The sequence below is a fragment of the Micromys minutus genome, assembly GCF_963924665.1.
Source record: "Micromys minutus genome assembly, chromosome: 12".
Classification (NCBI taxonomy): Eukaryota; Metazoa; Chordata; class Mammalia; order Rodentia; family Muridae; genus Micromys; species Micromys minutus.
Genome location: NC_137981.1, coordinates 46,182,022 through 46,205,780, shown reverse-complemented (window position 1 = coordinate 46,205,780; position 23,759 = coordinate 46,182,022). Strand labels below are relative to the sequence as shown.

Sequence of the window (23,759 nt, the reverse complement as noted above, 5' to 3'; positions counted from 1 at the left end):
CCCCAGGCAAGGTAGCACGCACCTTTAATTCCAGGAGACTGAGGCTAGGAGATCTGAGTTCAAGGTCATCTTGGGACAAAGCATGTCTCAGATATGGGCAATTGTGGTACACACCTTTAATCTGGGCCATACATTTTTCTGGAGACCTACATAAGGACATTGGAAGAAGGAAAAAGATTCATTCTTCTTTACCTGCTTGTATGTACTGGACAGCATATCTGTTGGAATCTACTTTTATAGAAGTCCAACTGAAACAATTAACCTTGTGGGATTGAGCAACTACTAGATTGTTGGACTTCCCATTCACAGTGGACCATTGATGGGGAGTTGTGTGAATTGTTGTCTATATGCAAGTGAGGGCAGGCAAAGATAAGGCAGGGCTTGTGATTGGGCAGTGAAAAAGAAAGGAGGGGCAGAGCTTTTTAGAGACAGGAGAGATAGGGGAGGGGGAAGAAGAAACCAAGATGGAGAAGGAGAAGGATGAACCAGCCCTGTGTATCTTTAAATAGCCACAGGTAGCTATGAATATCTTGTAAGGGATGGATAATTACAGGATAATTTGTCTTATCTAGGTGGGCAGTTTATATCAATATCAATTGGCTCTGAGTTTACTGTGTGGATGGTCTGTGGAGTAAGAATTTACTGATATAAATCTGATTGATAAATTACAAGCCTCTAGAGTTTTGATTTTACCAGGTTGCTGGGTACGTGAGCAGAGTCTGCACACGAGATAGGTGTGCTGCATGGGTCTGGCGTGGTAATGACCTGCCAGGGGAATTAGATGGACGGCCGCTGATGGGGCTAGCCATGGAGGCGGAGAGACCGCCGGGGACAGAGAGTAGCAGGGGGTAGCATGGTGACTATTTACATCTATTAATATTTACTGCTACAGAGTTGGACCACAGACTTGAAGTCATCATAATAAGTTCCCTCAATATAGAGACATTCCGTAAGCTCTGCGACTCTTGAGAACCCTAATTAATATAGGGCATTTTATAGGAATCTAGTAATCATGTCCTTTTGTAAATAAAATCCACAGTTACCAGACAAGAAAAGATGTATGGAAAAGAGAAATCGAAACACAAGATGAGATTTAAGGTAAGAAGGAAAGTGGAACACTTAGGGGCAGTAAACTCTGTCAAGTATCATGGGTGCTCTTGTCCTGTGATATTTTCTCCATGGTGATTTGTGAAACATTTTCAGAGGGTTCATACAGGCAGATATAGGCCCACAAGCAACACACATGTGTGCATATACATGCACACACACACACACATACACACAGATACTATGTATGATTCATCTGCATTTCTCTAAAATATGTGACCTAGAATATCAGGGCCTTTAAGTAAATCACAAAAATATAAAGGCTTTTAAAAATAATTTTCATATTTAGTTTCTTTTGGTGTATTTGAATTTATATCGTATTAATGCCAACACTGGTGAGAAAAAATTTCATACCTTTGGGAGGCAGGTGTTCACTTGTAATTCTTAGGAAACCATTTACGTCCCAGTAGTTGGACAACAATACCTACCAAAGAAGGCTTTTATCTCTTGACTTTATTTCCAATTTGTTGATCGTGTTTTTCTGCTCCACAAGCATGTGTGGATCTCTTACATGCAGCCAAAGACACAGGGACATGATGTGGCAGAAAACAGGTAAAACCCTTGCTGTAGTGGAGTTTATAGCTGGGCAGAGGAAAACTCATTGGAAGGAACTAGAAAAAATCAGGAAGTGAGTTGTTTTCTTTGATTAAAATTGAACAGTGCCACATAGTAGGGGGAGACCAGGGACCTGTCTTTAGCTAGGAGGCACTTCCTTAAGTAAGTAATTCATAAACTAAGGCATGCATAACAAGAGAGGGTCAGGCCTTGTTCACTTGGGGAAGAATGTTTCAGGCAGAAGGTGAACCACACCCTTAGGACGGTAAAAACTGAGAGTCCAAGAGCTTCTTGTGTTCTTGGGGCTTACAGAGGCTGAGAAAAGATAAATGAGACATCTCCAGGGCCAGGACCATGTCAAGCTCTAAGTAAGGAGAGTAGATTTTATTCTTGATTCGGTGAGAAGCCATTGGGATTTGATGGGGGAATGAGATGTCAGTGTAGGTTTACGAAGGGTCTCTTTCAATGCCTGGGATTGTGGATGGAAAAGAGCAGAGGAGAGTGCCTGTTTTCTACTGTGAAGTTATAGGTATCCAAGAGGAAGAAGACAGCAGCTTGGAAGAACGTGCTGGTTCTAAACCTGCAGATGGATTAAAGATGGAGATCTAGGAAAGAGCGTAGCGTCACATGTGGCTCCTAAATCTTCGGCTCAAGTGATTCAGAAATATTCTTCCTGGGATAGAGAAAGTAGGACAGGAGCAGATTTGGGGGTGTGTCTCCATGTCTGATTTAGGCATAGTAAAGTGAGAGTCACTGGGAAATGCCAAGTAGGTAATTTGATGGACTTACCTGGAGTCTGGAGTTGTGGGGAAGTCAGGTAGAAAGGTGAGTGTAGGAGCCAGCTCCACACAGAGCGATGGTGTTTAAAGCACAAGTACACCTGCATGAGACACTCTTGCCTGTCAACTGGATTGGACAGCACAAATGCCTGGGTGTGTCTATGACCCAGGCTTCAGAGAACTTTCGATCTTGATAGTTTTCACCTAATCCATAGATTAACCCTCAGATTGATTCAAAATTTGAGTGAACTATGGGAGGTGGGGCTGGTTGGGAGAAGCAGGGGACTGAAGGTTTGCCTTTGAAGGGCATGTCTTGCCCAGGCTCTTGTCTCTGACTTTGCCACACACTTCCACAGCCATGATGTACTGGGTCAGTCCACCTGTGGGATCAAGGACTGAATGCGCTGAAGCCACGAACCAAGTAAATCCTTACGTAGCTTTTTCTCTCAGGTATTTGGTCCCAAAGACAAAAAGCTAATCCCATATGCTGCATTCAGCACTCCTCATCTAGGATAAACATGCCCAGATGGGCTTTGTCAGTGTGACTCTGGTGGACTCTCTCTCACCTTGCTCTCAAAGATGGGACAGTAAAAAGAAATGTTTGCTAGGCCTGGGGAGATCACGGGAAAGGGCTTCTCACTGGGCAGATGGACATTTCAACCATCACCGCATCCACTGCAGCCAAAATCAGTCAGAACCATTTAAAAGATGGATTGTAGCTCGCAGCGTCATTTAAAAAGTATCAGCAGCTAATGCCACATCCGTACAGGTGTCATGAATGTACAAGTTAATGTGTGTGGCTCAGCACAAAGGTTTTAGTGGTTGCCTTCTTTCGGTCTAATGCTTGCTAACTTTGCTGAAATGCTAGAGTGAATTCCAAATAAGGTACTGAAAAGTGTCTTTACTTTGACATAGCATGCTGATTTTTGATTTAACAGCCAATTTTATCATAATACCTTTGATATATTGTTGTTTTCATTATGAGGCTGACCTTTGTGGCTTTTTCACACTTGTGGAAACGTTTCTTACTCTTGCATCACACTCTCTAGGTTTACTGCTAGTGGTTTGTTTTGTTCTCTGATTTAGTCATTTATTTATTTAGAAGAAATGATGGTTTTTTTTTTTTTTTTTTTTTTTGCTTCTTCACAATTACATGAAACCGAAAAACACGACTGGACTCTTTATTTACCTGGAATGACTCTTGTTCATTGCAGATAAACTCTTCAGACCTCTACCTGGCCATGTGATGAATTCAAGGATCAAGCCCAGTGGTAGGACAGCCACTGGAGAGCTGTGTTTTGAGCACATTCACTCCATACCTGGAAAGATGGTGTCCCAGTCCATAGGCCGGCAAGACTATCCTGTGGACCCCTGTGAAGGGACCAGCTGTGCCTTTCAGGACACAGATGGCTTGTCCAGCCTCCTGGACATTGACCAACCTGCTTGCCCATTAGATGTGAGGCTCCTAAGACACAAAGCTTCCTGGATCAACCCACTGTGTGTGCAGCAGCCGCTTCAAGAATTATGCTCCCGAAGACCAACAGCGCAGGGCAGTGAGAACCACGTGGTGGTGAACGCTGCCTCTCCCTTGGAACTTTCAATACTGTCCTACAGGGACTCCCTGGCTGAGATGCCATTGTCTGAGAATACTACTGACATCGTCTGCAGTAATTCTGCCCGTTGCTCCAGGGGAAAGAAGGGTGACGTCTTCTTGGCTACAGAAGAGCAAGAGGTTCATCCTCAGCAGGAAGCTCTGCTCAAAAACACCAGGACTGTGGCCACTTCCCCGTGCCCTAAAGAGGGCAGTGCCTGTTCTGAGTCTACTCATTTGACAAGTCCTACAGATGATGGTAACCCTATCTGTATTCTTCCCATCTATGTGTTTGTCTGGGCCGGCTTGAAAGTTCGCCTATTGTCTTTGGCATAAGAAACAAAGTTCATGACCTTCTACCTTGACCAGAAACCAATGAGCGAGTTCATTTAGTATTAGCACCATCCCAACTCAATGATGGAGACAATCTGTCACCAAGGCATAACGGGTCTGGGTACCGCTCTGCCTTACCTTGCTTTTCCCTCTATGTTGAGGTCTTTACCAGCTTCCTGTTTTTTTGTTTAAAAGACAAAATGGCAATTTAGTTTCATCCACAGTGGCCTTCTAGTTACAGTTGTCAGAGATGGTGAATGGCTCCTAGAGCCAATCCCCCAAAAGGTTTACCAAGAGATCCCCGGTTTTCTATTTCCGACTGACTTTGTTCAACAGGAAGTATTAGGGTAACACTTCCTGCATTTGTCTGGCATCTGAGAACCCACAGCTCCCCCCCCCCCACCTGGTATTGGCAGCCTCTTTTAATTTATCAGGTCAGGACAACAGCTCTTCTGACTGTCATGGAATCTCATTTCCCTCCCAGGTTGCAGTTAACGGTTAGGTGATAGGAACTACTTGCTTTGGTGTTGCCTTTTGCCAGTAAGGAGTGGCTGAGAGTATAAGAATACATGACATGACACAGTGGTCTGAGCTTGACTGGAGCCCTGTATGCTTTCAGATGACTTTGTGTGTGCAACAGGAAGTTTGGGGTCAATTGTCACCAGCTGGGGAAGTGATCCTGTAATTATTTTATTTTATTTTTTTTAATATTTATTTATTTATTCATCGTTGTCTTCAGACACACCAGATCTCATTACAGATGGTTGTGAACCACCATGTGGTTGCTGGGATTTGAACTCAGGACCTCTCTAGAAGAGCAGTCAGTGCTCTTGACCACTGAGCCATGTCTCCAGCCCAATTATTATTATTATTTTTAAGAATTGTTTATTTAATTTATGTGTTTGAGTACATCATAGCTGTCTTCAGACACACCAGAAGAAGGCATGGGATCCCATTATAGATGGTTGTGAGTCACCATGTGGTTTCTGGGAACTGAACCCAGTACCCACGGAAGAGCAGTCAGTGCTCTTAACCACTGAGCCGTCTCTCCAGCCCAGATCCTGTAATTCTGAAGGCTGCTGTCCCATCTCTCATGAGTATCTCCCATGACCTCTTCCTGGCTCCACCTTTCTGGTTTTCTGAGGCTACCTCCCAGTCACTCCATTAGTTTTCTGGAGAAATGATTGACAGTAGGCTGTGTCTACAGGCCTTGTCATTAGGAGGCTCTTCTTTCATCATCTACATGTTTCAAGAGCTATCTGGGGTTTCTTTTTTCTTTTTCTTTCCCCGATAGTATTGAAGACTTGTACCCTATGATTGGTTTTTGCCTAGTTAAGTAGTCTTTGAATTTATTTTTGTTCAGTTTTATAAAAAGAAGCCAGGGAGGGATATGTTTGTCATTATGGTGTGGGGGAAGGAGATGCCTCTGCGGGCCAATGCTGAGGCATCCGACCCCCTTAAGATACCAGCGACAGGAAAGTATAGTATAGAAGAGAGTTTATTTAGGGCAGGAGGAGGGGAGTTGAGGGGATAGTGGAGACAGAGAAAGGCAGAGAGGGAGGGAGAGAAGATAGTAGAGGGGGGAAATGGGGACAGTAGGGACAGAGGGAAGAGAAGAAGGGAGTAAGAAAAAGAGCAAGAGAAGAGAGAGGAGTGGGCAAGCAGCCCCTTTTATAGTGAGTCAGGCATGTTTGGCTGTTGCCGGGTAACTATGGGGCAGAGCCTAGAAGAAAAACCAACAACTTACCCCATGTTTTTTTTTTTTTTCCTTTTGTACTGTGTGTGTTCACCCGTGTGCATGTGTATGTGGAGGCCAGAAGTCAGTGCCACGTGCCTTCCTCTGATGTTCTCTACCCCTCCCCCTTTTCGGAGACAGTCTCTGACTGAATCTGTGGCTCACTAATTTTCTAACCCAGTTGGCTACCAAGCTCCAGGGTTCCTCTTGTCTCCTCTGCAGTACTGAGACTCCAAGTGTCTGATGCAATAGGAGATCGAACTCAGGTCCTCGGGCTGGCTCAGCAGGCACTGCATCGCCTGAGCCATCGCCTGAGCCATTTATAATGACTCACCATGTTGGCAGGTGATGATGCTCAGGGCAGAAGGAGAAGCCACTCTTGGAATTTCTTCCCACTAGAGACATTCATGCTGCCTGCTGATGTGGAAAAGGTGAGTGCGTCTCAACCAGAGAGAGCCTGAGTCTCTTGGTAGCCTTGCTTGACATCACCATGGAAACCACTCTGATGAGGTACAGCCACAGGGTTCTTTTCAGTATTTGATGGAGGCTGCCAGGAGCACTAAACTGAGACACTTTCAGGCACGGTGTGTGCAGCTGTCCATGACTGGAGAGCTATGTCAGGTTCTGGGCTCCACCTAATGAGGGAGTTCTAATGTAAGAAACTCGACTTGATGGCTGGGGCTGGGGCTCAGTAGTAGAGTGCTTGCCTTGCGCATATATATATATATATATATATATATATATATATATATATATATATATATATATATAAATAAAATATATATATATATATAAATAAATATATATATATATATATATATATATATATATATATATATATATATATATATATATATATATATATATAATGTTAAGTTTGATCGCCAGTCCTGAAAAATTCCATTTGGTCTATCTGCGTCTCTGGATGTACTTTTCATCACAATCTAGTTAGATCAAGTTGTATCTATCCTGATTTGTAGTCACTTACGCGGCATGTCTCCAGTTTTGAAGTCTAATCCATACTCTGAAGGAAAGTTGACTGTGCTCCTTTTTGAATTGACTTCCTTTTTTTCCCTGCAGGAAAACGTCCACTTTTATGCTGCAGACATGATTATCTCAGTAATGGAGAATATGAAGTGTAGCCTCCTGAGTTGGGGCACAGAAGAGGCCAGCAGGTCGCATGGGACTGGAGCGGAAGTGACCTTTTACACCCATTCACCGCAGGAGCCAGGCCCCTCCGTTTCTTCACACACTGGCCGTGAAGGCAAGTGGGGCAGACGCTTGGATGCTGAATGCTGCGATCTCAGTGCAGGCTGTCTCCTCTGTCCAGGATGTTTTGTCCGTCCTTTGAAGATGTGTCCATGGCCCTTTAGTCCCAGGATAGTCATGAATTTGACTCAGTTCAGAATGATTAACTTAAAGCATTCTGAGGTGTGTGTGTGTGTGTGTGTGTGTGTCTGTCTGTTTGTCTGTCTGTCTGTGTGCGTACACGTACAGCTTGGCTTTCTTTTTCTTTTCTCTGTACAGATTCTATTGACAAATAAAGCCAGTGCACATGTTGTAGGTGGACATGAACTTTGGAGGGACATGACTTAACCCTGTAAAACCATGTATATACTATGTATCTGATGGGAAGTCTGGCTTTTTCTTTTCTTTTTTAAGTCTTCTTTAATTTTATTTTAAACTTTGTAGTATGGGAAAATATCAAACATATCTAAAAGTAAACAAATCGCATCCGCCTATTTGACGTAACTGTAGTGAATGAGAAAACCTAGATTCCCTTGACTGTTAATCCTTGAAGTTGCAGCTTTTGTCCCCTAATACCTGTTAGCTATGCACGCTCTCCCTCCTCTTCTTCCTCTTCCTTCTCCTCTCTGCCTTCCTCTTCCTCATCGTCTTCCTCCTCTTCCTCCTCTTCTTCAGATTACTTTGAACATACCAGTTTGCTTATTGTGGTATTCATGCATGAGTGTTTAAACAGGTGTGTGCTTGTTCATGTAAGAATGAGGGTACAAGCGTGTGGGCATGTGTACATGTGTGTGCTCCTGTGTGCACCCATGTGTGTCTGTGTGCTTGTGTGTGTGTCTATGAGAGACAGAGACAGAGAGACAGAGAGGACAATTTTGGTTGTCAGGAACTGTCCCTTGTGTTTTTGAGACAAGCTCTCTTACTTGGCTTGGAACTGGCTAGAACAGGCTGACTCCAGTGAGCTCCTGCCCCCTTCCCGTGTTGGGATGACAAACACGACAAGCACAAACAAGCAGGACCAGCTGTTTCTGTCAGCTCTGGGAGTCGAACTCAGGTCCTCATGCGTGCAGATGCTGCACTGACCCATTTCTCCAGCCCCAGCCTTGCTTCTTGATCATCAAGTCTGTCTTCCTTTCCCCCTCAGGCCGTGCTGCACTCCAGGTTAGCCCAGTGGCCGAGGCACTTTCTTACTGTCCTGTGGCAAGCGAGGCCTGCACGTATGATTTGAACAGATTGGTCGTGTTAGGTGAGACTTAGAACCTCCTGGCATCCATCCCCCTCACACACCACACATGTACCAGAAGACATCACATCCAAGGCCATGTGGGGACTTTTGAGGAAACCTCTCCTAAGAAGACGTTATGTCCCTGCTACTCAGAGGAAAAGCCATTTTCCTTGTCTCCGATGTCTGATAATTGGTCATCTCACTTGTAGAACTGAACAAAAATGCAGACATTCATTAGCTCTGCTGGATTCGATGTGCTATTTTGATAAACTCCCATCTCCAGTGGTTACCTGGTGTCCCATACTGTTGTTTGTAGGTATCCGGACATTGAAGGTTCCCTTATCTCAGGGACCTCTATCTTTGTATTCTTATAAAGTGTACTGAGTGAGGCAGGTAAAAGACTCTACCATTCTTTCTTTCCTTTTCCCACAGAACTTAGGAAATGTAATGACATCACGGACGGCTGCAGACACTCCTATAACTCTTTAAAGAGGTATGTGCCTTCTTGTGTTTAGACCCACGGACCCCTGGGGCTTTCTTTGAAGCTGCTATGCAGGCTGTGCCACTGATAGCACACACTGTGGCACAGTTAGCCACAAATGGGGAGCCTTGGTGGCCAGTGTTACAGTGTGACAGTGTTAACTGTCAGCTCGACAGAATCCATACGATCGGGGTCCCTCAGCCTGCTTATGAGGATTATCTTGACTATGTTGATTGATGTGGAAGGACCCATCTTTATTGTGGGTGAGAGCATCCTCTGGGCAGGGAAACCTGGACTAGCTGGGTGGGGAGAGGGCTGCACACTCTGTATTCATTGAGCAATGCTGTGTATTCATCGCTCTCTCCTGATTACCGTTCAATACGACCAGCAACTTCGCGCTCCTGGTGCCCCAGTGTCTCCACCATGATGACTATCCCTTGAAGAGTGAGCTGGAGTAAATCTTTTCTGATACCACTAGGAGACACCATCTCACAGCAAACTTTCTGATCCTCTGGCTCTAACAATCATCCAGCCCCCTCTTCTGCGGTGCTCCCTGAGCCTCTCACGTGGGAGTGTGTTGTAGATGAATTCATTGAATCTGGGCTCCACAACTCTGCATTCTGATTGGTTTGTGGTTTTCTGTGGTGATCCCTGTCTGCTGCAAACAGAAGTGTCCTTGATGAGGGGTGAAGAGTAATCCAATGTTTATAGATTGTTGCTAGGGAGTATGCGGGTTTAGTAAGTTAGTTGTGAAGGGAGAAAATGGTGGGAGAAATATTATAACTATAATATCAAAAGTGTAAAAATTAGAAAAAGTGAAATAAATCTTTTCTCCCTTAGGTTATTTTTTGAAGTTTTTTATTTTTATTTTTTTATGTGCATGGGTGTTTTGTCCCCTAAATTACTTTTGTTAGAGTATTTTATGACAGCAACAGAAAAAGAAACTAATATAAGACTCACTTAGAAGATAGTCACCTCTATAATAGAAGTTTTGTTTACTATGATAACATACCTGAGACAATTAACTTACTGAGAGAATAGGTTTATTTGTCTCTTGGTTCCAGAGGCTCAAAGACACAATGCAGTTATTGGCAGTGAGGGCAGTGTGCCTCCGAATTGCATGGCGGGATAGAGGATAAGAGATGTTCTCACCACCCTTTGGAGTTACTACTTCCAGTGACCTACAGACCTGCTAAGCTCCACCTCCCAAGCTTCCATTGACTCTGTAAAAGCCAGTCCCTTAACACCAGGATCTTTGGGGGACACTGTCCACACCACTATACTCAGTGTGTGTTATTGTGCATGAAAGGCTAGTGGGTATGTCCTTGTTTAACCTCACAAGGAGGTTAGGCGAGTTTTACAAATGTATATGCACTTACTGAAAAATTTAGATTTATTTTATGAGTGTTTACCTGTGTGTATGTATGTGTACCATATGCATCCCAGGTGCCCATGGAGGTCAGAAGAGGGGCTCTGATCCCCTGGAACTAGAATTTTGGATGGTTGTAAGCTACCATAGAGATGCAGAGGAACCAGACCCTGGTCCTCTACAAGAGCAACAAGTGCTCTTAATGACTGAGCCAACTCTCCAGCTCCTGTGCATTTATTTTTGAACCAGTTTTATATACAAGGAAACGAGGGATTGTAAAGTGATGTCACAATGTGCTTCCCAACCCCTTTTGACAGAGTCTTACTATGCAGCCATAGCTGTCCTGGAACTTGCTAGATAGACTAGGCTGGCCTTGAACTCACAGAGATTCCCCTGCCTCTGTTACCCCAGTGCTCAGATCAAAGGATGGCCCATCCTTGAAATGCTACTAAGCATCAGAAGAGGGATTCTGTTTTTCTGACTTTAAGTCTAATACTGTGTTTTCCTTACCCCGGGTCTTGGTACCCTTAATAAATGGCTGTTTGCTGATCGTGGGTGAACTCTACTGCATTAGATGTCCAGCTTGCAACCAATTGTATCTCACAATGTTTTCCTCAACACACGGTTGAAACCCCAAAGACCCCAATTGTGTTTCTCATGCAGAGTTGTCCAGCTTCTGTTTCTCTTCTGTTCCAGTGCAACGTGCGAGTCGAACCTCAGTCGTGCTGGGCTCTTAGCCAGAGAGTTGTTCCGAGGGTTCCGTAAGCACTGGATGCTGTCAGAAGTCAATTGTCATCCGCCAGGCTCCCCAGAAGCAGCAGCCAGCTCAAGGGTAAGTATGGAAGTCGGTTGATATGGAATGAGATGTTCTTAATTTCTCACTGCCCTGCTCCATTCAGATATTTATGTCTCCTTGTCTGGCTTATAGATGTTTAGGAGTTCTCGACATGGATGTGAGCAGTCATTCAGCATCAGGGGAAGTAATTCACACCATGTTGTTACTGTTTTGAGAAAACGACTTGCTATGTAGCACAGGCTAGTCTCTAACTCAGAGAATCCTTTTGCTCTGGCCTGCCTAGTGCTGGAATCGCAGGCTTGCTAAAAAGTTGTAGTTCTCCCAAGTATCCTGAGGTGATATCCTATTTTTCCCTCTTATTACTGTTATTTTAATGTACTGGGCTCAGATCTTACCAGGGCAGGGCAATAAGTAAAGCAGATGTCACACTTAGTTGACAGATACGAAAACATACAAGACTTTGCTTCTGGGATATCCTGTCCTCGAAGAATGCTACCCCCCCCCCACATGGTAGCAAATGCTAAAAGAAGAGTTGAAAAAAACCACTTTGGAAGGGCCAGGGTGGGCAGGTATCTAATTCTATCAGAGGAACTTAGGAAAGCTGACTGGAGAGCTTAGTCCCTAAGCCAGGTTAGTGAGGAAGGCAGTGCTGGAGCAGATACAGTCTGTGGGGGAAGTGTTCTTAGCAAGAGCTGTTGGAACACAAATGGAGGACGTCTGGAACCCAGATGAGCAGAGAAACTTAGCTGTGGTTGGACAAAGGATGTGTGTGTTTATGTGTGTGTATGGGAGGTGTGGGGGTGGAATTCATAGGAACAGGCTTGAATGATTGTGGCTGTCTTAGTCAGGGTTTCTATTCCTGCACAAATCATCATGACCAAGAGGCAAGCTGGGGAGGAAAGGGTTTATTCAGCTTACACCTCCACATTGCTGTTCATCGCCAAAGGAAGTCAGGACTAGAACTCAAGCAGGACAGGAAGCAGGAGCTGATGCAGAGGCCATGGAGGGATGTTACTTACTGGCTTGCTTCCCCTGGCTTGCTCAGCCTGCTTTTTTATACAACCCAGGTCTACCAGCCCAGGGATGGCACCACCCACAATGGGCTGGGCCCTCCCCCTTGATCACTAGTTGAGAAAATGCCTTACAGCTGGATCTCACGGAGGCATTTCCTCAGCTGAGGCTCCTTTCTCTGTGATAACTCCAGCTCGTGTCAAGTTGACTCTGATAGGCTGTGGCTTGAGGCACCAGATACTGCGTATTTCATGGAGTGTCCCTGGCCAAAGATCCCTTCTTATCACATGGGAAGTCTGGAAACAAATGAGCCTAAAATAGAAAAAGAAGAAAAAAAAGAAAAAAGAAAAAGAAAAAAGAAAAGAAAAAAGAAAAACGCAGGCTCAGGCTCAGTTAAAATCGGCACTGTTCTTTCTGAGTGTAGATTTCTCAGCACCTACAGCAAACAACTCACAACTGTATATAACTCTAGCTCCAAGAGATCTGACACCCTCTTCCCAGACACCATATACACTGCCATTCAAAAATAAAAATAAGAGTAGGCTCAGTGGGAAGTAGGGGACTTGTGCTAAGACTTTTAGTTCAGCTAAAAACAGTTTCCATTTCTGGTGGTAAATTTCAATGGGAAACACACTTTGGAGTCCTTTTTAATTAAACCTATATATTGTGCCTTCTGAGGTTAGCCCTGAATCCTCTCATGTGTCCTGCAGGTTGAGGATGAAGAACATGCTGAGGAAGACTTTGACTCCAGTGTGGATGCAGCACAGGAAGTCATGCTTAAGTCTAGGGTCACAGGGACTGAAGACTCTGTGCCCCCTCGATGCCAAATCATACTTACCGTTCACCCGCCAATCAAGTAAGAGTGCTACCTGGAACCCCAGGTTCCCTTGGGATATGTTGTGATGGGTCCTGTCTGACTCCTATGGAAACAGATGAAAACAAAACAATCTGCTGAGGAACCAAGGCAAATGTGTTTCTTGCTCAGTTTTCTTGGCACTCTGCTGTGGGCTTTAGGGTGTGTGTGTGTGGGGGGGTAAGTACTCAAGTTAAAAATGTAACTCTGTGTCTTAGTCAGGGTTTGTATTTCTGCACAAAACATCATGAACAGAAGCAAGCTGGAGAGGACAGGGTTTATTCAGCTCACACTTCCATGATGCTGTTCTTCACCAGAGGGAGTCAGGACAGGAACTCACAAGGGCAGGAACTTGGAGGCAGGATCTGATGCAGAGGCCATGGAGGGATGTTACTTACTGGCTTGCTTCCCCTGGCTTGCTCAGCCTGCTTTCTTATAGAACCCAGGTCTACCATCCCAGAAAGAGCACCACCTACAATGTCCTGGGTCCTCCCCCTTGATCACTAGTTGAGAAAATGCCTTACAGCTTGATCCAATAAAGGCATTTCCTCAAGGGAGGCTCCTTTCTCTGTGATAACTCCAGCTTGTGACAAGTTGATACACAAAACCAGCTAGTACACTCTGCCTCCCCAGTTAAGAACATTACATAGCACTTGTAGATTAAAAAGTCCTAAGAGAATTTTTAAGTGGCTAATACTGAAACAAATCAAATATGACAATTTAAAATGATGAGATCATTCTAATTATTTTTTCCAAACTAGTTAGTGTGCAGTAAAACAAAAATGAATGCATAAAAGTCTTAAAAGAAGAATTTAACTTCAACAAGATTACCTGTCATTGAGAAATGTAACAGGATGCAAATAAAATCTTCATTCTATAAAACCACAGAAGCTCAGAGACAGCTAAATTCATGTAAAAAAAAAAAGAACTAAACTTCTACAGTATGTGAGTATGTGGCCATACTTACAGTGTGTACATAATAGTTTAATTGTAATTTGTTCTGAGAATATGTAATAGATTACAGGGAAAGACTGTAGGCACCATAGTTTAACTCTGTGCAGTCTTCCTATTCTCTTGGTCTATCATGAAAACTTAAGGGTTATGAAGCAATGCTTCCTGTGCTCCACAGAGGTCTCTTATGTATCTCTGTCTACTGCCTTTGCTCTCAGGCTTAGCTGATGCCAGGAAGGATGTTGCTACGACTTGGGCAGAATTTGTCCTCTAGGCACGGAGCCATCATATTCTTATTGTATAGGATATATCTTTCCTCAAGTTTCCCAGAATCCTCTGTAAGACAGAGCTTTAACTTTTTTTTTTTTTTTAACCTTGGCAACTTTTGTTAACCTCGAACTGCAATAAAAATTTAAATTTACCACTTCATCTGTAATTCTGGTCACTGTTGAAACCAGGGCACCACTGTTGCCAGATCATTCCTCCTCAAGAGGATTTCATAACTTTGTCTCACATCCATTTGCTTTTCTTTCTTTTTTTTTTTTCCTTAAGATTTATTTATTTTATGTCAGTACACTGTAGCTGTTTTCAGACAGACCAGAAGAGGGCATCTAATCCCATTACTGATGGTTATGATCTGGGAATTGAACTCAAGACCTTTGGAAGAGCAGTCAGTGCTCTTAACCACTGAGCAATCTCTCCAGCCCATAAATTTTTTCTAAAAAAAAAAAAGAGATAACAAAATGAAAGCCTGTAAGCTGAGACACACACTACAATGTCCACTGTGTTTCTATCAGAGAAAAATGTTGTACTAACCATCTTTGAAGTGTGTAACAGTTGCCATTTTCTATCCTCAGGAGGGACATAGCAGTAGTGGCCCAGAATTTCTTCTGTGCTGGATGTGGGACTCCAATACAACCCAGTAAGTACAGGTCCAGTGCTGCTTGCTTGTTCCATGATAACAGAGCTGGACTGTTTATTGCTTTAGTGTAAGACCAACTTCTTTGTGTAAGAATGTTGTGTTAAAAATAAAAAGGATTTTTTTTCTATCGGGGTCCTGTGGTTTCACTCCTTTGGATCTCTCATTTCAGGGAGCTGCTCCAGTGTGGAGCTGAGCAGGGCCCCCTAGGTGATTAGTTACCAAGCCTGGTACCCACACATCTTGTTCCACGGCCCCGAGTGTCCTCACCTCGCATGGGCAACAGAATCAGAATCAGCCATTGCTTTTCACACACACAAACCAGAAAAATCACAACTCAACAATCAATAACTTATCAAACAGGTTTATATGTTAAAATTTCAATCCACAATTCCTTCACACAATAAGCTTACCACCAGTTGGCAAAGATATAAACTGTCAACCTAGATAAGATAAATTGACCTATAGAAATCTATCTCTAGGAAGTATATCTTCTCATGGCTACTCAGAGGCACAAAGAGGAGATGGGTGAGCCATAAAGAGGAGATGGGTCATCCACATCTTTCATCTTGAATCTCCTGCTTCTCCTTCTCTTCCACCTTACCAAAAGTTTTTCCATGCCCACTCTCTACTGTCCAATCATGTATTGTCTTGACATCAACCTCCATGAGAATGTTGTGAAAGATTCATGGATGTGGCTCTGTCTTTTATTGGGAGGCCACAATAACCTACAAAACTGTATGACTAGCCAGAAGCAAGGAGAGCCAGTATCCTGGCTGCTTCTCCATTGGGCACCCAGAGAATCCAACCATTCGTGATTTAGGGTGTTGAACCTATTATTTCCTCTTCCCAGAATGCCCTCTCTATAGACTTCTTTCCCTCGACTCTTAGCTTTCTTCACATCTTTATCCCCCCCCACACTCCTCTTCTCCTCCCTTTTTTTCTGTAATCTACCATGGTTGCCTTGTGGAACATGCCCATCTGGCCACAGACAGTTTTGTGTGTGTGTGTGTGTGTGTGTGTGTGTGTGTGTTTCATGTGATCATTCTCCATATTGTTTGCTCTCAGCATGACATCTATCTCATGACTACTCTTAGTTTTATTTACAGATGATCTGTCTCTACCACCAAACCATAAATTCCAGGAAGGCAGAAACATTGTAGCTTTGGTTCATTGTTCATTATCAGCCTCTATGACTATGCTTGCTTATGGTCCTTAGGCATACCCACAGAGTCAAAAATAGGCTCCTGGCAAGACTTCTCTGAATGTTGAGGACATGGTGACTCATTTATGGGATGTCCAAGGTCCTGCAAACTAGTCTCCTCCAAGAGATACCATATAAAATTTTCAGCTGAACCTGGGGATTACTTGTTCTCCAGAGAAGATTTAGTCTATTTCAAGACACTAAAACTGAAAGCAGAACCATCCAGGGCTTCCTCTATCTCACTGCACATTAGTGACAATTATAGTGCAGTTCTTTTGGAATGACTCATTTTCCCAGATAGCCCATCAAGAGGCAGGTCTGTGAACCCGCACATTCTAATGCCACACTAAATGCCGAATGCATGAGTCAGAAACTGCAGAGACATGGCTGACTCCACCAATTTGTTAAGAGCCTTCCTGAGCTCATTCTTTCTTGTCAGTACAACCAGGGATCTTGCAGGTCCTGCCCTCATGGAATCTGCTCTCATTTTTTTGTCTGTCCTCATGGTCTTAGGAAGAGAGATGGGCATAATTTATTCTTTACTGATGATAGCACAGTGAACATTTGATGATGTTTAGTGAATGAATGAGTGGATCCTGAGATGATGGAGACTTTGATACTGGGAAAGGTGAGTTATATCAGTTATAAAAAACCTTAGTTAGGGTTTTACTGCTGTGAACATGACCATGACCAAAGCAACTCTTATAAGGACAACATTTAATTGGGCATGGCTTACAGGTTCAGTGGTTCAGTCCATTATCATCAAGGCAGGAACATGGCAGCATCTAGGCAGGCATGGTGCTGAGAGTTCTACATCTTTATCTGAAGGTTGCTAGCAGAATACTGGCTTCCAGGAAGCTAGGATGAGGTTCTCAAAGCCAATGCCCACAGTGACACACCTACTCAAGCACGGCCACACCTACTCCTAATAATGCCATTGTCTGAGCCAGGCAATTCAAACCATTACAGATGGCATGCTATACTTTTTGGACCTTTAGTTTGTTGTTGGCGATTTGTCATAGAATACCTCTCCATGAAAGACAATTCATTAAGAGCAGAGACATTAACTTCTCACCTTCCCATTCAGCACCTGAAGGAGTGGGATATGCTGGTGACACTGGATTTCAAGTGAGTTTGCCTGTTCACTGCCTGTGTGTCCCAGATCACTGCCTGTTTATCCTTACTATAAGCTTGACCTCACTGTCCTGCTTTTCACAATGAAAGAGGGAAATATAAGTCCCTAAGTCATAAAATTAGAAGCTTAGGATGACATGTATTAGCCATTCACCAGCTTAGGAAACAGACTAAGTACCCAGTGAAGACTTATTCCTGACTCTTCCTCAAAGAATTGTTTGGAAAATGGTCATTTGTACCTATAGTGTGCCAGCGAGTGTAGTTACTGCCTTCCAATCCATTGTGTTGTCCTCTCTCACCACGAATCTAATGGACATACTGAATTACACCCTGTGTTTTCTCAATTACAAAGAGACACAAGTCAAACCAGGAATGATACAGACCAGACTCTGATCCTGTCAGGCACTAATGCTGAGTAATGATTGCACAGGAGATTCAGGGCTGGGTTGTTTTCCTTCTTAGTGCAGGTTGTGAGGACACAGTATTCATCCCTCCATCTTTTGTGCATCTGAATATTTTATTGGAGAAACTTCAGAAGTACCATCTGTTTGTTTTAGCAAATTCAAAAGTGCAAGAGACAAATAATTTTCCTCATGCTGCAGCTAAGTATATCATTAGCTCTTTGGGGGTCTAGGTCTCTCTCTCTCTCTCTCTCTCTCTCTCTCTCTCTCTCTCTCTCTCTCTCTCTCTCTCTCTCTCATATTGTTCCCTCTTTCTGTCTCTGATACATACATACATGCACGTACAGACACACACACACACACACACACACACACACTCACACTTTTGGAGGCTACATCCTACACCATGCACGCCCTGCTTTAGAATATGCTCTTTGTAGACGGGCTATCCCTGCACCCAGTTTCTGAGCTGCTGCCCTGTCAGTAGCAGGTAAGATCTGCGAAGTTGGCTAGATTCCCAGGCCCTACATGCAATGGTCTTGCTGCACTGCAGTTTGCTGTGCCTGTCTTCGATGTCCAAGAGTGTTAGGGAGGATTCTGTCTCTCTGAGACCTGCCTTAACCACAGCAAACCACAAATGGCCACGGGTGAAATCCTCAAGTCAGTGCCCGAGCTGTGCTGCCTGGCAGCTGGATCTGGTTTTGGCACGCTGAAACATCCGTGTGTGTCTGAACCTCACATAGGAATGGGGAGATATAGTCCAGGGTAGGTCCTGAACGTAGTGTCACCCTCCTGCCCTCTACAGAGTTCGTGAAGAGGCTCCGGTACTGTGAGTATCTCGGGAAGTACTTCTGTGACAGATGCCACTCATCTGCAGAGTCCTGCATCCCTGCTCGGATCCTGATGATGTGGGACTTCAGGAAGTACCAAGTCAGCGATTTCTCGAAATGGCTACTGGACAGCATATGGCATCAGCCTGTCTTCAACCTGTTGGGCGGACAACACAGCCTCTATGCAAAAGCTAAGGAACTGGATAGAGTGAAGGTGAGCTGCGGCTCCCGTGGAAGAGGAAATAGGTCGAGGAGATGTAGATGTCCTATAGTAGGAAATGCATGTCACTCTGGTTTCAGGGTGTCCCCAAGACCCTTCACAAGGCATATAGACTGTGGGGTGAATGATTCCAGGGTCTCTTGCCTACGTAGTCTCTTTTCAAGGCCTAACTAAACCTGTATTCATTCAGGACTCATGTGTCCAAGCATTCAGTTATGAGTCTTTGCTGAAGGGGCTGTTTGCTTGGAAGTTGTTTTTGCTCGCCAGCATAGTATTCTAAATAACTTTAAGGTTTGTGTGCATTGTTAGTGGCCACACATCTCATTCCTCATGGTTGGCTTCTCGCCTTAGGACATCCAGGAGCAGCTTTTTCATATCAAGAAGCTGTTGAAGACTTGCAGGTTTGCTGACAGGTATGATTCCCAGTGGGGATGCTCTGTGCCCCTGCCTGGCATATTCTTCTTGATGCTGGCTCCTCCAGTATCTCTGGCTTCTCAGAACCTTTTACTCTTCACCTCCATCCCAACACTGAAAGAAACAAACTAAGGGGAGTTAAAAAGAGAGATTGACAAAGATAATTGTCAATACCTCAGCCTGTGGCTACAGTATAGATACAAGGTAAATATAGTACATACAGTAGATTGTGATGAACACTGTAACAGCGTTTTATTCTCCTGCTGCTTTAAGCTCATGGACATGGAGAGTGGTCCCTTGTGTTTCTGCCACCACTGTTCATTTGCAGAACGTCCATCTCTTGCAGAATCCAATCTCTAACCATCCTCCCTCCTCTTTCCTTCTTCCTGTATCCCGGCCCCTGGCAACTCACTTTATTTCCACATGGATTTGACCACTCTAAGTACCTCATGGTTGTAAATCATAGAATATGTGTCTTTTATCACTGGCTTATTTTCCTAAGGTCTATCCACATTGCAGCATGTGTCAGGATTCCCTGCCTTCTGATGGCTGAATAGTACCTGCTGTGTGGGCATATTGATTTTTTTTTTTTTTAAATCTGCTCGTTGGGCTGCCTCTGCCTCTTGTGAGCAGTGCTGCCGTGAGGATTCCCATGGCCTCACACAGAGGCAAGATACAGGTAACACTAAGTGGGAGTATGGCTTCCAGAAATGATGTCACAAAGCTTACCCAAGGATGTTCTTATAGATGTGAGAAGACATTTACTTAAGATATGTTTAAAATAAGAAATAGCATAGACCTCTACCAGGTGTTCAGTAATGAGATCAAGGCTAAATTTACATCATCTATACATTACTAGATGCTAGTTTATAGGTACAGGTATGTGCATGTGTGAGCACATGTGTTTGTGTGCATATGTACGCTATGTCTCCGTGCATGTAAGAGACCAGAGGTTGATATTAGGTGTCTTTTCAATCACTTTTGTCCTTGTTTTTTGAGACACAGTCTCTCACTTGGCCTGGAGTTTGCTCACCAAATGGCTAGCTCCAGTGAGCTCTGGGGACTCCCCTGTCTCGCCTCCCCAGCATTGGAATTGCAGGCATGCACTACAATGCCTTCCTTTTTTTGTGGGGGTGCTGCAGAGCTGGACTTGGATCCTCTTCTTGCACTGCAAGCACTTTACTGACCGAGAGCCATCTCTCCAGCCCCAGGAGACCTTTTTAATTGAGGGCGAAAAGCGTAGGTGACCTCAGGAAACTGTCTCCTCTCTGGCAGTGTGCTGAAGGAGTTTGAGCAGGTTCCCAGTCACTTGACTGATGAATGTCACGTGTTCTCCATGGACGACTTCCTCAGGACCAAGAAAGGACTGTTGGCACCTTTGCTCAAGGACATCCTGAGAGCTTCTCTGGCCCACGTGGACAGCTGTGAGGTAAGGGTTCAAGCTTCCCTTCCTAGTGCCGGGATCTAGGGAGGGAGGTGTTGCTTTTTACTTGACTCTTGGTCACATTTCACTTCTGCAGCCCTGAGCGTGGAGAACTGATTCACAGCCCTGAATCAGCTAACCAAAGGCCTCCCTCTGGCACTCAAGATGGGACCCTATACCTTCTTGGTTTGAACGCCCACACCCTGTAGAAACCCATTCTGCCCCGAAGCAGCCATTTTGAAGTGTGGTTTCTGTCGTTGTTATTGTTCCGACCCATTCTTCTAAAGGCTAACATCATAGGCATTGAAAAGCAGACACTTCCACGGTTTTGCGTAAGTGGTTTCCCCCGCACAAGAAGCAGTGCTACCTTGTGACCCTAGATGCCTTCTTTTGCAGCTGTGCCAAGGGAAGGGCTTCATTTGTGAGTTTTGCCAGAGCACGACCGTCATCTTCCCATTTCAGACCATGACTTGTACAAGATGTGCAGGTACTGAGATTACTCTAATCACATCATAATCGCTTTACTTACTGCAAAGACAATTTAAGTTTAATAGCTCGACCACAGGGCTAACTAACTTGAACTGAAAAATACCTCAGTGTCTCAGTCAGGGATTTATTGATTTATTTATTGATTTATTGATTTATTTATTTATTTATTTATTTATTTATTTATTTATTTATGGCTTTAATAGACCCTGAGAGTACTGCAACTTTTATAAAGAATAACATTAATTGGGGCTGGCTTACAGGTTAGAGGTTGAGTTCGTTGTCATCACGACAGGAAGCATGGTGGTATGCAGGCAGACATGGTGGGGGAGGGGTAGCTGAGAGATCTAGATCTGGATCTAAAGGCAACAGGGAAACAGTGATACTGAGCCTACCTTGAGCCTCTGAAACCTCAAAGTTCACCCCAATGATAATTCCAACAAGGCCACACCTACTTCAACAAGGCCACACTTCCTAATAGTGCCACTCTCTATGGGCCTATAGAGACCATTTTCATTCAAAGCAGCACAGGCAGTCACTTCAGTAAGGTTGTGTCTTTAGAAAGTAGTGATGCAGTGTGTACTTGAAGGTAGACGGGAGACAGTGCAGTGTGGGGCCCGCAGTGAGGAATAGTTTGCAGGATGGAAATGAAGAATGAATCTCCTGGGGTTTTGGGTGGAGAGAATGGTCCCAGTAAGGCCTGTTGTAATCACTGGTTTCAACTATGTTATAATCCCATCCAACCCTGAAGGGCTATCTCTGTTTTTAAACCACTGTGGTGGTTTAGACTTGCTGTTAATATGGCTACCAAAGTTCAAAACATTCGCTACTGGCTCTCGTGTGTGTGTGTGTGTGTGTGTGTGTGTGTGTGTGTGTGTGTGTGTGTGTGTGTGTATGTTTGCCAGTATGCATGTGTGTGGAGGTCAGAGGTCAACCTTGGATGTCATTTCTCAGGTCCAATCCATATTGATTTTTGAGACAGAATCTCTCATTGGCCTAGAACCCACCAATTAGGCTGGGACTGGCCCATAATCCCTGTGATCCTACGGACTCTGACATGCACCATCATACCTAACTTCTTATATGGGCTCTGGGAAATCGAACCCAGGTCCTCATGTTTATGTGACGAGCACTTTACCGACTGAGATATTCCCTAGCACCTTTACAGCTGGGGCTGCCGAGGAAACCCTGTGATCTCTGATTATGTTGCATGGGCAGGAGGATTTGGGTGGGGACCCTGCCTTCATCTTTTATGTGAACGTGATTCTTTTTAGGATACCCTAGTCTTGCAGGACAGGGTCCCCAGGAAAAAGAATTAAATCAGGAAATTCAGAAGTAACTGAATACCATGGAGATGAAAGGCAGTAGCCCTAGACAGGGGAAATATTCAACAGCGGTGTGTCTACAAGATGCCATGGGTATTTTCACAGAGCTCTGGGGAGCAGCGTAGGTAGCATCTCAGCATTGTCCCAAGACCACAGTAACCAGCCTCGGGATACAGGCTGGTGCAAAAAAAAAAAAGAACATGAACTTGGTTAAGGTGGCTTGGCCCATTTAGAGCCATTTCCAGAGAAGCAAAGCCACCTCGAAAGAGCCATCAGGCACCAAGTGCAGATCAGGGGGACTGTCCGTCATGTTTGGGCTGATCTGGAAGCGTGCAGCATCAACCGCCTCCACTGGGCTCCTGAGGGTATAGCTAAGGGCTGCTGAGTAACGGGTAAACCTGAGAGTTTTGGCATGGTTGATTTTTTTTCTGTAAGACTCGGGGTTCTCGACTCAGGTTTCCTCCCTCCCCTTACACAGAGGGATGAGCGTCCATGTGTATGTGAGAAATGAAGGAGTGCATTTGCTGACAACCCATCCCCTCACTTGCAGGGTGCAGGGCCTGTTTCCACAAACAGTGTTTCCAGTCTTCGAGATGCCCCCGCTGCGCCAGGATCACAGCCCGGAGACAACACTTGGAGAGCTTGTCCCCTGCGGCCACATGATGGCCCAATGTTGTTCCAAACACCTCATGGTGATACCAAATTGTGTCTGCTCCTGGTAACATTGTTTCAGATGCTAAGTATTGTATAGTAAGAAAAAGCCAGCTAAAATCCCCCTCTTGTATGTATTTAATGCTTTCAAGGAGTATGAAAGCTTTGTTAGGTTGTTAAGGGTTTGTTTACGAACGTTCATTGTTTTGCTGCTACTGGCTGTTTTTTTTTTTTTTTTTTAAAGAGGTCTTTTTTCATTTACGTTGCACTGAGATTTTTTTTTTAAAGCTAAATATAGAACCTATTTTTTTATGAACTGTAACTGACAGATTTCTCCTTGTTGAAATGTGGGATGGGTTGTAGCCACTAGGAAAGGAAGGGTCACAGGAATTCTGTTTGGCCAAGCTTTTGTTAAAGACTACTATTGAAGGTTGTTTGGTGACTGTGTCAGTCAGTTTCCTGTTTTATTCATTCCGTGGCCTGCAGAGAGTGCAGTCCAGCTCTGTTCTGACATTCATTTCTAGATGAGGGTTCAGCCACTCACCAAGGTCCCGGCGGCCTGTCATTCGGAACAGTTGCCTCTAGATGGCACTATTTCATGAGCAAACATTCAGCCACTTTGCCTCCTCTGCCCCCTGCTAAAATCAAGGGAGCCAGAGGGGACCGACTCCATTCTAGCCCTTCATGACCTAGCTTCCTGGGAAACAAGCAACAAACC

The 23,759-nt window shown here is 44.3% G+C and overlaps 1 protein-coding gene across 1 annotated transcript; it reads left to right on the top strand.

Moving 5' to 3' along the window:
• Positions 1-3,687: 3,687 nt before the first annotated feature.
• On the top strand, positions 3,688-23,053 carry RUBCNL (rubicon like autophagy enhancer; the record flags this gene model as incomplete). The annotated part of the gene is made up of 13 exons (XM_080926982.1): positions 3,688-4,291; positions 6,446-6,531; positions 7,181-7,358; positions 8,493-8,594; positions 9,006-9,066; positions 11,120-11,255; positions 12,941-13,086; positions 14,892-14,956; positions 18,498-18,736; positions 19,094-19,155; positions 20,432-20,585; positions 20,976-21,066; positions 22,941-23,053. 13 exons carry the CDS (start codon positions 3,688-3,690, stop codon positions 23,051-23,053), a joined length of 2,037 nt encoding a protein of 678 aa, XP_080783108.1.
• Positions 23,054-23,759: the final 706 nt, after the last annotated feature.